This window comes from Pseudopodoces humilis, chromosome 10 (assembly GCF_049639895.1).
Source record: "Pseudopodoces humilis isolate 2021_Gansu_Grassland_sample_001 chromosome 10, ASM4963989v1, whole genome shotgun sequence".
Taxonomy (NCBI): domain Eukaryota; kingdom Metazoa; phylum Chordata; class Aves; order Passeriformes; family Paridae; genus Pseudopodoces; species Pseudopodoces humilis.
Window position 1 is genome coordinate 9,111,895 of NC_142209.1, and position 14,911 is coordinate 9,126,805.

The following is a 14,911-nucleotide window of genomic DNA, read 5'->3' on the forward strand; positions in this document are numbered from 1 at the left end:
CCTTATTTATCCTTGCTCTTCAGACAATCTCTTCTAGATTTCTTCCAAACCCATGACACAGAAAGTACACTTTGTTAATTTGATTTTTTAGTTTTACTGAGACATTACGTATTCCTCACAGTCACTCTATTTTGTGCTTTGTTCCTGCAAAAGAACAAGGACAGGAATGCATTTAGACCAACTTTGAGGAAATTTATATGTTGCCTTACATTTGTTGGCAAGGCATAATTAGTTCATATTAGCAATAAGCTTGATTTTACTATCTCTCACAAAATTCAAAATATGATTGCTGGAGAAAGGACACCATGGAGAGGCAATCTTAGAACTGTATTTCTAACAGTCCAAATGTTGTATGACTCAAAATCATTTGCTTTTTTTCCTCCATTTGTAATGGTAATTGGTCTCTGTTGCCAGAACAAGCTCTGCTTGTCATGGTATCTGGTAATAGTATTATTATTCTATTGCAAGATGTCATGATAATAAAAGCTGAAATTCTCCCAATGGCATATTCAAAGCGCATAATGTTTTCCAAAATATTGTGACTCCCTAATATCCTCAATGCATCTTTAATGAAAAGTTGTCAAGATTATTGATGTAAATATTAGCAGCACTTGGTATTTGAGAGACATTTTTACATCCCATGGAAGTTTTTGGGGAAAATATTGGGAAAGAATCTGAGTGACATTTTATCTCTTTCTTGGGCAGGGGTTTGGTTTTGAATATATTAGTTGCACTCTCCTTAAACATGGATATTCTGATTACTGAAGTTTCAACACCTTCAACTGGCATTAAAAATTAGTAGAAGAGAAAGATAAAAATGTTTTAGAGGATAAAGGCTGAAACTTTCAGAATGGTGAGTGAGTACTTCAATGTCTAACTCTCAACAAGAGTAAAGGCCTCACAAGACAGGCTGAAAATTCTTCCCTGTATCAATTAAAAGTCTTGATTTATAAAATATAATACTAGACTGTGAAACTGTAATTACATTAAATGTCAAATGTAGAGGTACACACTGTATTGTCTAAATTCAGTTTGGAACTACTTATTTTCAGATTCATAAATGATCTGCAACCTGTGCTAGAAAATTAGCAAAGTTTGTAACTTGAAAAGATCACAAGTACATGAAGCTGACTCATTTTCCAGAGTGAAATATAAGAACAGAAATCTCTCAATCACACTTTTTAATTGCTTATATATATTCCAAATAGGAGAATTTACTTATAAATTATGTTGTTGACACTCCATTTTAGAGAGGCTTTGTGAAGGAAGCTTTCTGAGCTATCATTTAGTCTTATTATTTTTCACTTTAAATAGACAAGATGACTACAAATGTATCTCTCATGTTAAGAAGTTAATTGAGATTGAACCTTCTCACCTTTATTACTTTTTTTCCACAGGCTACAGTAAATAGACTATTCAAATTGTTATTAATTTCACTGGTGTCTGTGTCTAGTTTTAAATATTCCTTTACATCAGTGGCACAGAGAATTCCCTTCATGAGCCATAGGAAAGATGCTGACCTAGTTATTTTAGAAATAACTATGTAAAAAGATTAACAAAGGCAATATTATGTCACTACCAAATTAATAACTAAAGTAGCATGAAAATCACTGTATAATTATCTAGGTTTCCATGGAAACTGTCTTTGATGGGTAGCCAAAAAGACTTCTGATTGAGCTTCAATACTTCTGCTCTCCCTATAATACATGATTTCTGATCTGCCTTTCATAAACAACTAACCAGCATACTACAATCTTTAAGCAACACTCCTCAGCAGCACTAATCATCCACATGCTTTTTTCAGATCTGAACTCTTGAACGTAAATATGCAAAAATATTTTTAAAGTGTATTATTACAAATACCAAGCTATCAACAAAGAAAATTATATATGGTAATATTTCTGTGTTGTCACAATACAATAGTTGCATAAAAATATGAAAAGGCATTAATCAAAGAAACAATTGAGGGTTTTATTACATTTTTTTCAAGGTAATTTTCCATTATATTTGTTCGCCTTTTGAAAAGCCTTGTCCATTTAAGTACTAATCATAGGCATGTATGCAAATGGATCCCAGCGGTAGCAAAGGTGCAAGAAGTATGGCTATCACATAAATTTGTATTCCAAAAGAAACTCTAGGAGTTTTACCTGAAGTTATTTCATTTACATAATCTAAATTGGCAACTATTTTTGGCAACAGTGTTTTCATATGTGTTTTATAAAGCAGATTTCAGCAAAGCTTCCTCAGAAATTTCTGTACCTAAGAAAGATAAACTCTGTGTTCAGTATGTTTCTCCTATCAAAGCTCACAAGAATGTTGACCTTGAGTTCATGCAGTTTTTCCCAGAAGACAGTATTTCACATGAACTCTAGTTGAATTTGTAAATTATTTGCTCACAAATAACAAGTGGATATTTTAGGAGATGTTTTGCTGTTGACCTCCCAGAAGCTGCACAGCTTTTTCAGCATCCCCTCAATTAAGGAAGTGTTAAAGCAGTGTCTGAACTCAACCTCAGTTTTATTGCACACATGCACAGAGAAAGTACCCATCCATGCTGTCCTGGTTCCAGAAATTGAGGAGCAGGACAAGGGGATGGTAAGAGCTGGTACAATGGGTGTGGAAGGTACTGCATGTGCTACTGGCCTACTTCTAGATCTACTTGTGGATGTTTGGAGAGTGCTGCACAGGAATACTTCAAAACAGAAAACAGAGATCCCATGTTTGAAACAAGCAGGTTCCTGACAGATCTGATTTGTTTCAGAGAAGGAAGCTGCTATTAGTTTAGTGCTTTGTGGGATTCTTCTAACAGCTGAATTCTTAATTTTGTATTTTTTACAGTTACTTAGAACTTTCAATTATTGTTGTATAATATTCTGGGATTTAAATTCTACAACTCTTGTTTATTCTGTTAGCTCCTGAAACATCACATACTTTACTACTTCAGAATAATTAGATTCTAAAAGACAGAAGCACAGTCTTATCCTGTGCTGTCCTAATATGCAGAAAATCTCTCTAAATCAAACTGAGACTGGTCCTGAACACCAAGACTGCTGTACAATATAACATCACAGAAAGAACTGCAGATCCAAAAATCCATATTTTATTTTACATTACATAATCCACCAACACTTTTCATCCTCCTTAAGGCTAGGCATCTTTCTTGATAACTGCCATTGTAGGCTCCTGTCAAAATCAAAACAGAAAGGCTAAGTCGAGACCTCCATGGGGTGATTTAGTTCCCTTCAGATCACCTTCTGAGGTATTTATATCTATTTATTGATAATAAAGGGAACTGTAGCACTGAGATATCTTTTTCTCTCTCAAATTTTCTGTGATTAATCCTTTCTTGGTTGCATGGGTTTTTTTCTCTGACACATTGTTTCAAATCATAAGGTCTTGACTTGTCTTGCTTGGACTAGATCATTGCTGGGATTTGTCTAGATCATTGTTGGGGTTTGTCTTCATCCTTTCAAGCAACTTATCCCTAGTGCTTCCTCTGGATGAGAACTGTGAGTGAGTAATTGCCATTGAGGCTACAGTACTGGCATTCTACAGGTGTTCTGTAAGTTAAATGTGTGGAATCGTCCTTATTTTCTGATGATGAAAGCACTGAAGTGTAAAAAATGTTAAGATTGACATCAGTGAGCTTTCCATGAAAGCTTAAGCAAAGTTTGTACAGGTTTGAGTATGAAAAAATTAACTGCCCATCTCAAAGACTTTGCAGACACAAAGCTTCACAAGCTTAATCATTCTACACTGGTGATATATGACTAACATGGCTATAAAATTCAAAATAACTTTTAATAGATGATTCACTGTGTCACAGAAAGATGCATGAAATACTCATTCACTATTATTTGTCTTCTTGTACAGTTTACAGAAATAATTAGTACTCTATTTGACAAACAAGTGCAAACATCCATTGGCTTAATGACACAACACATATTATGACTAGGTCTGTAAATCTTGCTAGAACTCTCAACAGTGGCTGCTGAACAGTCTGTTATATTGTCTGTTATGTTTTAGTAGATGTAAAATTGCTCTGGTTACAAGGACACTGAGATGTTTAAAGAAAGAAAGAAAAAAAAATCATTGGACAGCCTAATCTGTCTTTGAAATCAGAAAAAAAGGAGAAAAAAATATCCTTGTCTGTAATCTATAAATTACAGATATGTGAAAATGGTCTTACAGATTTACTGATCTGCAAATGAGTTCCATTCCCAGATCTATAAACAATTATCACCAAAGGTGAAAGAGTGGAGTAGAGCATAAATTTTGTTGTGTTTACTGTTTGTTCTGTAATAACATTGAAAATTGTCAGCTGCATACAAGAGCACAGAAGGAGCCTTTTTCTACTATACTCTGAGTGCAAAGGACAGCCTGAATAATGACATCTAAAAACTCTGAGATTAGCCAATCAATTGTAACCTCAGATAATTAATTTTTTCACTTTTCACTGGAAAACTTCCACCTGAGTTGTAAGATATAAGATGGAACATGCCTACCTGTGTAACCCACCATGTATAAGATTCTGATATGGAGATGTAAATGATGGCTTTATAGATTATGCAGATAATACAGATTATAAGGTAAAATTCATTTTCTGTGGGTTTCCTGCTAGTTATGGTAAAGTTATTTTGAAAATACTTTTTTTATGCAGACAGGAACAAAGCCAATAAGGAATCTTTCTGGGCCTCATACCATCTTGGACTCTTAAAAAAATCATGTCATTCCCATAAAAAGCTCCATTCCATCTCTGTCTATGTGTCTGCCAAAAAAAAGTGACTTTGAACAGAAAACCCTGTGTTTTAAAGCTATATTGGCTTCACAAGTGCTGATGTTGCTCTTGCAGCAGATGGCACAAGCCTGGAGCTAAGGGTGCTGTGGGGTTTCAACTGAATCCACAAAGGGCCTGAGTATCAGCTGGGAGGCTTGATGAGGGCAGGTATCAGTGGTGCCAAAAGCACACCATGAGCATTTCCTCCATCCTCTAGGGGAAAGTGCTCTGCAACTGAAGGCACTGTACTCAAGCTACTAATCCAGGCTTAATAATTTTGCTTTATTGAAGCCATGGTACTACATGGAGCAGGGCAGTATTTCTAAATGGAACCAAAACATGCTTATGAAGACTGGTGATGACTGAAAAGGTTTGCGTGTTGTTCAAGTCCTGGCTCCCATATGAGTTTGGGGGTACTGACCTGGGTACTGCTTGCCTTTGCAGAAAACACGAAAGATCAGTCTGGTGAAATGCACCCTTAAGTGGACAGATTCCAGCAATGGACTTGGATCCTCCTTCAAGGGGAAGGAACTCATATAAACTCTAAATGATATCTATAAAATTAAACACTCTCTCGAATTTGCCATAGATGTAACATAATCAAAGACAGTTACTTGTTTTGGACTGTTTACAGAGATTTCTTAGGGGGTATTTTTAATATATAATCAGTAGTATAAAGAAAAACTGTGTAAAAATGCCATTATGTGTGTTCACATAGACATGAGTCAACAATCACTTGAACATAACTCCAGTCCTAGAGAAGCTGCAGATGTTTGAACTACTATTCTCAGCCAAAAAGTACTTTGTTTCCTTAGTTACTGGGAAATACTACTGTGTGTCTTCATCTTATTTAGCTTATTTTCAAGTCTAGCAGGGTCAGTTCTAGGTCAGTAAATAATGAGCTATAATGAAGTAGTATCTGCAGCTGTTGAGCCCAGCCATAATTACAGGTGAGCTTGCCACTTCCTGCATGTTTTATTGTCAGTTGTCACAATGCCTGATGGTGAGCAAGATACATAATTTGTGCAGCATTTCAGTAAAATGCTGAAGTAGGTAGGTAAAAAAAGGTGAAGGAATACTTATTCAATAACACCTTTTATTGTAAAAAACTAAAAAGCAAAATTAAAAATGTCCAAATCCTTATGCATATAAAATTACATAATGTTCAGTCGGAGATTAAATATCACAAAAATTCATTACTGTCTGGAACAGGCAGCATTTATCAGTAAGCAGGTGTGTGGCCCTAAGACAAAGGATAAAATTGGACCATTCATTTAGCCACCAGCTAGAGCAAACTCCTCTTCTAAAAAGCAATGTGCTATGTTACACTTACTACCAAAAGGATTAGCCAGCACATAACAGTGACTATCAGAAAAGCAAGCTAGAGAAATAAAGTAAGAGAAAATCTAATTACTGTCTCCAAAATGACACACCAAATTTTATCAATGTGCTGACCTAAAGGCATCTTGTCTGGCAAAACAAATACAGGTGATTTAGCCTTTCCACACAGAACCATTTTCTCTCTTCACTGTCCTCTTTTACACCAGCTTGTACCACACTGTGCATGGTTCTGTATTCCTCCTGAGTATGAGTCTCAATTCTCAGGCACTACTAATGAGAAAAATCTGTATGTTAAGCTACAGAGCTACTGTATAGCCAGAATAATCATGTAGTCTCCTTTATCTGCCTCCAGCCCTGGCGAACACCATATCACTCTGGCACAATATAAACATGGAGCAATCAAGAGATAATTCCTGTGAATGTAAATTTAAGTTTTTCAGGTCTTGTAGCAAAACATTCTTCAGAGTAATACATTTTTGTTGTTTGAACCTACCATCCAGTACCATCAGTACTCTAGATTAATATATTCTACACTATCTGTAATCTGTATTATTAACAGCTATCCGCTGTAATCCTTAGGGGAACCTGACTCGGTCAAAATGTTAAGGCTGAAATATTGCACATTCTTTTTTATCCCAGCAGTCAGAGGAAGGTGTCAAGAGTCTTGGTGTGGGTCAACATTCTTCTGTTGATACTCTTCATATGTGAGTGACTTCTCTGCTGAGGTTGCACTCTAAGTACATACATAAAGTTCCCCCTGCTTTATCCTGTGTTTTTGAATCATCTCTATTTCCTTCCTTAGAGTAAGAAGGATTCCTTTTACCATGCATGCACATTCTGTTTCCAAACTCAGTACTTCCAGACCCAGCAGTACAGGTGCTAGTTAACACTTTCACTGAAGGGTTTCACCCTTATTTCACTTGATGGTTTCCACCAGGCCTGTTCTATCACCACATAGGAGAGAAAGAGAAGCCAACGTGTATAATAAAAACAAGGGGATTTGCCCACTTACCAAGTGAAGATGAGACATAATAAGGTAGATATTAAAATGAGAACTTGGTTAAACATTGCGGACTGTGTGCGTTGGATGGCCCGGTGAAGATCATTCTGTATTAATGGAAAATAGGTGTTATATTTGGATTTGGTTCGGTAAGTCAGGATCTGATTCTGTAGAGGAATTATGCAATATCCTGATAGCAATGCAGTCACTCAAATGCACTTACAAGTTTGCTGATAATATAGGAGGTGCAGAAGCACCAGCTGTGATTCTGTGATTATTTAAGTAGTTCTTTGTTCATCCCAGCACAATTCTGATCCTATTGCAAGCTGCCTTGAGGTCTGCTCATGTCTAGCTTACAAATTACAGGCTGCAATGCCCAAATATGGCCTTGCAGTTGAGCTCTCTGCAATTGTGTATGAATGGCAGAGTAGAAAAAGAACCATCCACTGCCATTTCCTTTATTGGCACAGTAACAATTTATACTAATTGAGATTTCATTTCATGTCTTTTTTCTAATTGTGATGCAGAAAGCAGTTTAGTAATGCTTGACCATTTGTATAACCTAAATACACATCTGGTTAGCTCCCTATTAGGGTTGGACTGTACTGCCAAAATCCCACTAAAGACAATTTACTAAAAAAATACAACTCTAGAATATTTATTTCCTTTGCATACTTACAATCATATTTTCTAAAGCATGCTTTGCCAGCCAGCAATTTAAAAATACAGGAATAAACAGGTTTCTTAGGACTGGCCAGAAAATCTGAAAGAAAAATTAACAAATTCATTAGCAGCTTTTCTAAAGAGGAATAGAGCTTCACTATTCAAGCAGCAATGAAACACATGGGAAAAATACTTACTATTAATGTGTTTCTAGCATGAGGTTTGGCTTTAAATAACATTTTGTCTTCCTTAGTGATTAACCACATGCAAGATAATTAGATAAAATAGGAACACAGTCAATTTTCACTGAAAACATGAGTGATTCTTACATTTTTATAACCAGCTTGTTTGTTTTATTGATTGTGCTGTAGTTGGAGTTAGAGGGTTTTGGTTTTGTTTGTGCCCATATAAGAGGAAGTGGAAAGTTACCTGTATGGCTTCACTCCAGTAGCAAACTATCCTCTTATTGTTGGCAAATTTCTGTTCCAATAGGCACAAACTCATCATCCACATAAGAATAAAATTTACTTTAAAAAAGTAAGAGTATTTGTGCAGCTATAAAACTGCAATGTGCAAATGTATTAAGTCAAATACATTTACCGTGATGATGAAAGGGACAGCATTAATTATTTCCAGAAGAAAGGGTATTCTCAGAATTTGCTCCCAGATATTTCCCTTCAAAGAAAAGGAAAAAAAACCCCACAATGTCACAGTCAGCTTACAGACAGTTCTGATGAGGAATACATGTGATATCCCAATGTAACACAGGGAGTCTATTCCTTACCTGAAATACAGGAACACCATTCATCTCAGATTTAAACACGTGACAAATGTGAATATAGAATATAGATCACTCTGGATCCTTTTTCCTACAGTTTTTCACAATGTACTTCCCAAGTAAAAGATATATACTTTTTAATCTCCTTCCTTCCATCCTTTGCCTTTTATCATTAGTTTGTATTTTTTCTTTCCCAACTATTTTGGAGAGGGAAGTAAGGAAGAAATTGAGTGTTTAATATTTGAATTAGAACTACAATATCAAGTTCTCTATTTCTGCCACCAACACTTCAGATCACTTCAAGGCTTTTTGGAACTTGATCTTGCTTCCATGAAATGAGAGGTCTTCCCACATATTTCAGTGAAGTGGTATTGATCTTTTAATTTGCTTACTAATAGCAACAGGATGGGGATAATTCTACTTTTTTTTTCCAAATCTGTGCAGTAACTGTGAACGATTAAATGTTGAGATGAAAATCCACATATTAAAAAAGGATTTTTGAATAGTTTTTGAATAGGATTTTTGATAGTTGAACTGCAGTGACTTACAGCTTTACTAATGTTGTGTATCAGGACTCCATCACAGGTAATGCAATAATAGTGCAGCACATAGCATGGCTGTATAACAAGAATTTGCAGTAGAGTATTTTCAGCTGCAATTACATGTTCACCCTCCATGAAAAATAACCACCTGATACAGCCACTGAAAATTAAACACAAATTCTTTCTCCATTTTTAACTCTTCACATCTGGAAGCCACTATACCTCAGGGACAAGGATTATTATCTTCCATGTAATTGCAATTGGTGGGAGTCAGACATAAAGTGAAATTACAAGGCTGTAAACTGAGGGGGGTTTGTATGAAGAGTAAAATCAAAATCAAATCTGATTTTTCAAACTTAACCATTTTGTGATTTCACAATTTCCTCACTTTTAACGACAGGAGTTTGCTCCTCTGCATTATATAAAAGGAATGTGCAGGCAAAATGCACAAGGTATGGATGGGCTCCAAGTAATTAGGGATGTATGCAGCTGTAGGATTCTGGCTTCCACATGGAAATTCATCATGAGTTCTGTAAAACTGCCTTTTGCAGTAAGAATGTATGGTGCTGCTCAAAGCCCTGAGAGTGTCTGAGCACGAGGCATATGCAAGATTGCCAGATGTCTGTGGCAAGTTTTGACAATGGAGATTTTTGATGTAGACATCTTTCAGAATTCTGGGCAAGGACAAACCCTCATGTAATACTTCAGGTTGTGACAATGCAGATTGTAAACCTTCCACTCCTGGATCCAAGTGATCAGCATCACAACACAGTGCTACCTACATCCACTGCTTTCCTCTCCATTTAAAAGCTATAAAAATTTCAAATTCACTGCAATAGTAGCATGATATGCTACTCTGACCTCATTATTCTGCATGTTGAATCATTTCTCATATGTCATATACCAGGTATCAGAAAGGTCAATCTCTTGGAGTATTCTCTCAAATGACTGCTTTATTCATTTTACAGGTTATTTGTGAAATCTTAGCAATGTGTACTCCAATGCAAACACAATCATCTTTTCATTGTTTTCTTGCTTGCTAATTCTCTGACTTGTAAAGGTCAGTTCCCTAAATTGTGAAAGTTTTGAAAATGTTTCCATAAAATAAGTAATCTGACACAGACTTACATGAACCAAGGCACCTTTGTTCACCTTGGTTGTGCAGAAAAGCCTTACAGTGGGTGAAATAACACCACTCTTGGCTTCAAGAGAATGGTGTAAAACTAGGAAAACAGGACCAGAGGGGAGGACGTGCTTCCATCAAGTGGATTGATGTGATTGACAAATTTTGTTGTTCCTTAGATTAGTCTTTTAATTCTTTCTTTTATGGGGAGTGGAATCACAAAATTGCCTAAAGTTCTCTGACAGGTATATGCAGCAAATCAGGGAAGAGCTCTCCATCCATCACACACTAATGAGTAACTTCTCATGGAAGCTGATTTGCCAAGAATTCATCTTCTGTACCCACTGAAACTGATCCAAATCACAAGCAGAATGGATGAAGTTAAAATGCTGCCCAGTAAACACATGAACTGTGATTGCCCTTTGCTGTTTTGCCACCAGTATATAAATTTTGGACTATTTTGGCCAATTATTGATTTGCACTTCTAACCTCTGACCCTTAAATAATATATGCTCCAAGGATTAAGATTAATTTTTAGACAGCAGACAACTGCAAGCCTCTTAGCATTATTAGGCACTAAGGAAAATATATATGCCATAATCACTCAATATGCACATTGAAATACAAGTCTCTAAATTCAGCACTGGCTCTGATAACTACAGAATGTCAGTAATACAAAATATAATAAAACAACAACTAAAAAATTATCCCCCAAGATATTTTCAGCTTTAGAAACCAAATATTTTCATATTTTCTTCAGTAAATTATTTCAAACGCTTTTGTTATTTTTCTGCTAAAGACACTAAAAATGCAGAGATAGAGCAGAACAAAATGGAATGAAGAAAACTGAATAAATATATTAGAAAAAAATAGCTCTTAAAGGAGAATGCAAATACAAAAATACATTGTACTCACATCAAATTATTGCATAACATTTTGAAAAGACATTCCAACAGTATCACACAGATGGATAAAACAAGTATGTAGCTATCCTATTTTTTTTCTAATTTTTTTTTAAAGTACTATCTTGGCCTAGTTTTTCTGTGCACAGTTTTAGAGGGCTAAATTTGAATTATATGTATTGAGTAGCTACAGTTTTGACATCAATGACAATTGTGTCCAATATGTTATGGACAGACAAATAAAACTGCACACTTGAAAAATCAGTGTCAAAAAATCAAGGTCATTTTTGAGAATGTGTTTTCAAATTACCATGTGCCAATGGACAGTGGAAAATAATGTGCATTTAATTGCCAACTTCCACATTTTAGATATTAGTTTGCTCATAAATTTGGGAAACAGGGCTGCCTGTGTGACAATATACCACCCTCAAAAAATGTGTTTTTCTAAACTCCCTGCTTGTATGCCAGCATGGGCACAGGTACATAAACTTTATATTGAAACATTATTCTCATTAATTTTTAATTACTGCTGCATAAAAGTAACAAATAATACTTACCTTGTAGCTTAGATAACTTAGCAACAGAGTTTCAAAGAGACTTATTACTGCCACAGACACCTTAAGTGAAGTGAAAAAAAAGTGTATTAACACCAGCTTCCAGAGAATAGATATTAACATTACAATGAAAATAAAAGATTATATAAAACAGCTTTTTCTCAGCTACAAGCATTTTGTTTGAAGCTTAGATATTGTTATTTTTCTGAGTTTCATTTATTCCTAAACAGTACCAAAATCTTCCCACATGACTGAGAGAGAAGGAAGCTGTAAATAAGGAAAGTCAGTCAGCTCTTAACTTTTTTGTAAAGATGCTATGAATGTGTGGAAAAGCAAATGTTTTTCTTATTGTGCATAATGCAGGAAGTTGAAAGCAGCAGAAATAATACAGAATAATAATTATTGGTTTTAAGTTTTAAATGCAGCTGAGTTCAATTTCCCAGCCTCCAATTAGATTATATGTGGTTAGTATATGTATTAAATAGTTTAAAATATTTAAATAGTCAAATACCAAAATTGTAAAAAAATACTTAAATCTTTATAGATATTAAGAATTTACTTAAGTTCTTCGCATAGAAAGTATTTGTATTTTAATGTGTATCATGGGAATATTCCATCAAGATGGACTCTATCAGGCTAGAGCCTGAAGTCAAGCCTCAGGATTTTAAATTTTAAATTAATGCTCCCTACAGCTGAAAACTCTGGAGGGAGCACAGTGTCTTTATTTAGAAGTAAAAAAGATGCTATGACTTGGGAAGTTATTAAAATATACAAAATTATTAAAATAGGAAATCAAAATATATCAGCTTTTCTACATAATAATTAGTTTTAGATAAACTCAGGCTTTATTTTCAAATAAATTCCTACACTTACAAAATAGACATATCAGAAAAGGTCTGTATCCATAGGCAAATAAATATCTCAGTATTTTTAAATTAAATTTAATAAAGTAATCTGGATGCTAGATCAAAAATTACTCAAACTGTGCATATTCTAAAGGTATTTTCAAGGGCTTCTTAGAAAATTGTGTATTATGTAGAGGTACAATCATTGTATTGGCATTGCAACAATCACGGTGAGAGAATATAATGGTATAACCCATCTGTAAGCTTAAATAGTAAGTTTTTTCTAGTAAAAAACTACATTTCACAGAGAGAATCAGTACAGATCAGCTGATCTTTATGCTTTTGCTGTACTTGATGTTCAAAATTTCCTTGCTGACATCAACATTTCCAAGTATCCTTTAACACCGCTACAATTCTGTAAATCACTATCATCTCCAGTTGTTACATGGAAATAATTGAACTGGTCATTTACTTATTACCTGTAATCCCCATAATGGTAAGCTTCGATTCACCCAAATGATGGGAGACCTGTTCATTACAGTAAGGAAATAAATATCAAATTAATCATAATCTGGTGTTTTAAACAAAAAAAAAAAAATAGTTGTACATGTGTATGGAAATTAGACTTACTGAAAAAAAAATCTCAGTAATGAAAACTTAAAATTACTAGTTATCTACTGAATATTGACACGTCTTATATTTCAGCAAATCATTAGGTTCCTGTGGGAAACTGGCAACCCTTTTTTGTGAATATTTTGCTATCTGTATAATGATATAAATGGTATCTAAGCCTTAGGGGCTGCCATAGCTTGGAAGAATCCTATCAATGCTAACAGACACTTGATACAGCACCACTAGAATGTATGCTCTCAATGGCACAATAATTTCCTCTTAATCATTTACTGCTACTCAGAATTGGTTTTCTTAATTAAGGGCATCCATTTTTTTTTCTACAAGGTATCAGCATTGTTGGAACTGAGATCCCACACCAGCATCCAGTCCAGCAGTTCACTTTGCAATCAAGAGAAAGAATTAAAATATTAAATGCAGTTTTAACATTCAGAAATGTAAGTAATGGCTAGAGATTTATAGAAACATCCCTACTACATGTTAAAATGCCACAATTCCAGATGGAAATGGATTTGTCTTCCTGTGTTCCCTTCCCACCACTCTGTGGACTTTCGGTTTGCTGTTTTAACTTAGGAACTCACCAATCAATTGTTCCAGGTGTGTAGTTTTGGTTGGAACAACTCCGATTTAATTCTTTACTGATAGTTGCCATACCATCCATGAAAAGTCCATTTTCATTAGCAAATGTGTATGGGAACACAGTCATAAAAACATATGGGAGGAAAGGGATATTAATTACATCATTAAGTGTTCTATGAAATGCATGCAATATTTGAAACCAAAGACAATCAATAGAGACATTTTTTAAAGTAAAGTTATTTTTAGAAAGTACTGCTGTATGTGTTCCATATTTGTAGATAATGGCCTATGAACCATTCCAGGTTGCATTTTTTTAAAGATTTCTTTTCAAATTTAAAAACAAGACAACTGAAACGACTTTGTAAAGCTGAACTAAGTACACAATATATACTGAAGATCAAGAGACCCTAGAAATCCTATACCATGGGTAGGCTGTGATACAAAGAGCACATTTTCAACAGAAAAGACTGCAGCAAACTACACTTGATAACCTCTTTCGAGGATGTGAGGAGGGCTGGAGATGCATGCAGCAGTATTTCAAGTACAAAATTGATGATACCCAAGTGAAAATACTGGCCATTATACACATGATGTTATCTTGCCTTTAATTGCTGGCACAAATCTTCCTTTTAAATGGTCATATAAGGATGTGGGAATATATAATCTGTAAATGATGACAAATATCCTTGCTCACCCTTGGCAAGCATGGTCAGCAGAAAATAAAGGGATCTGCAGCCCACAAATTAGCAACAACTGTATTTGTACCAACTATGAGGGGGACAATGCTAAATTGTACCCATTAATAGGGATGCTTTATGTCTTAAGCTCTTTCCTGTACACCTGCTGTGCCTGAAGGAGTAAATGAAAGACACCAACTTGTGCAGGCATTTCTGAAAAACAGGAAATAAATCTGATTAAAAGACCTCCTCACAGATTTTTCACTTTAAAACCAACCAGGTGAAAACATTTTCTATGGCCACGCTCTCAGCATGCCAAGTAGTTTCTTTCATTGGGCTGTGACACAGTACCTAGAATTTATTTTTTCTTTCATATCACCACATCTTTAAGAATGTATTCAAGCATGCATTTTGGTATCAAGCCCTTAGGATATCTAGGGCATTAATGGGGTGCCATTTGTTTGTCTGGAACAGCTTATAAGATGCCTTAGGGAGCCAGC

At 35.1% G+C, this 14,911-nt stretch overlaps 1 protein-coding gene across 7 annotated transcripts in view; it reads right to left on the reverse strand.

Annotated features, from left to right (window-relative positions):
• Window positions 1–14,911, reverse strand: part of KCNT2 (potassium sodium-activated channel subfamily T member 2) — a 129,080-nt gene that overhangs the window by 78,055 nt on the left and 36,114 nt on the right. For 6 of the 7 annotated variants that reach the window (XM_088060345.1, XM_014250608.2, XM_088060339.1 and 3 more), the window contains exons 4-9: window positions 13,737–13,793; window positions 13,005–13,053; window positions 11,684–11,743; window positions 8,382–8,456; window positions 7,798–7,881; window positions 7,131–7,225 (exon numbers count right to left, since the gene is read on the reverse strand). In XM_088060345.1, coding sequence (XP_087916471.1) covers window positions 7,131–7,225; window positions 7,798–7,881; window positions 8,382–8,456; window positions 11,684–11,743; window positions 13,005–13,053; window positions 13,737–13,793 — 420 coding nt within the window. The remainder of the gene's footprint in view (window positions 1–7,130; window positions 7,226–7,797; window positions 7,882–8,381; window positions 8,457–11,683; window positions 11,744–13,004; window positions 13,054–13,736; window positions 13,794–14,911) is intronic. The other variant, XM_088060341.1, reaches the window with a different exon arrangement.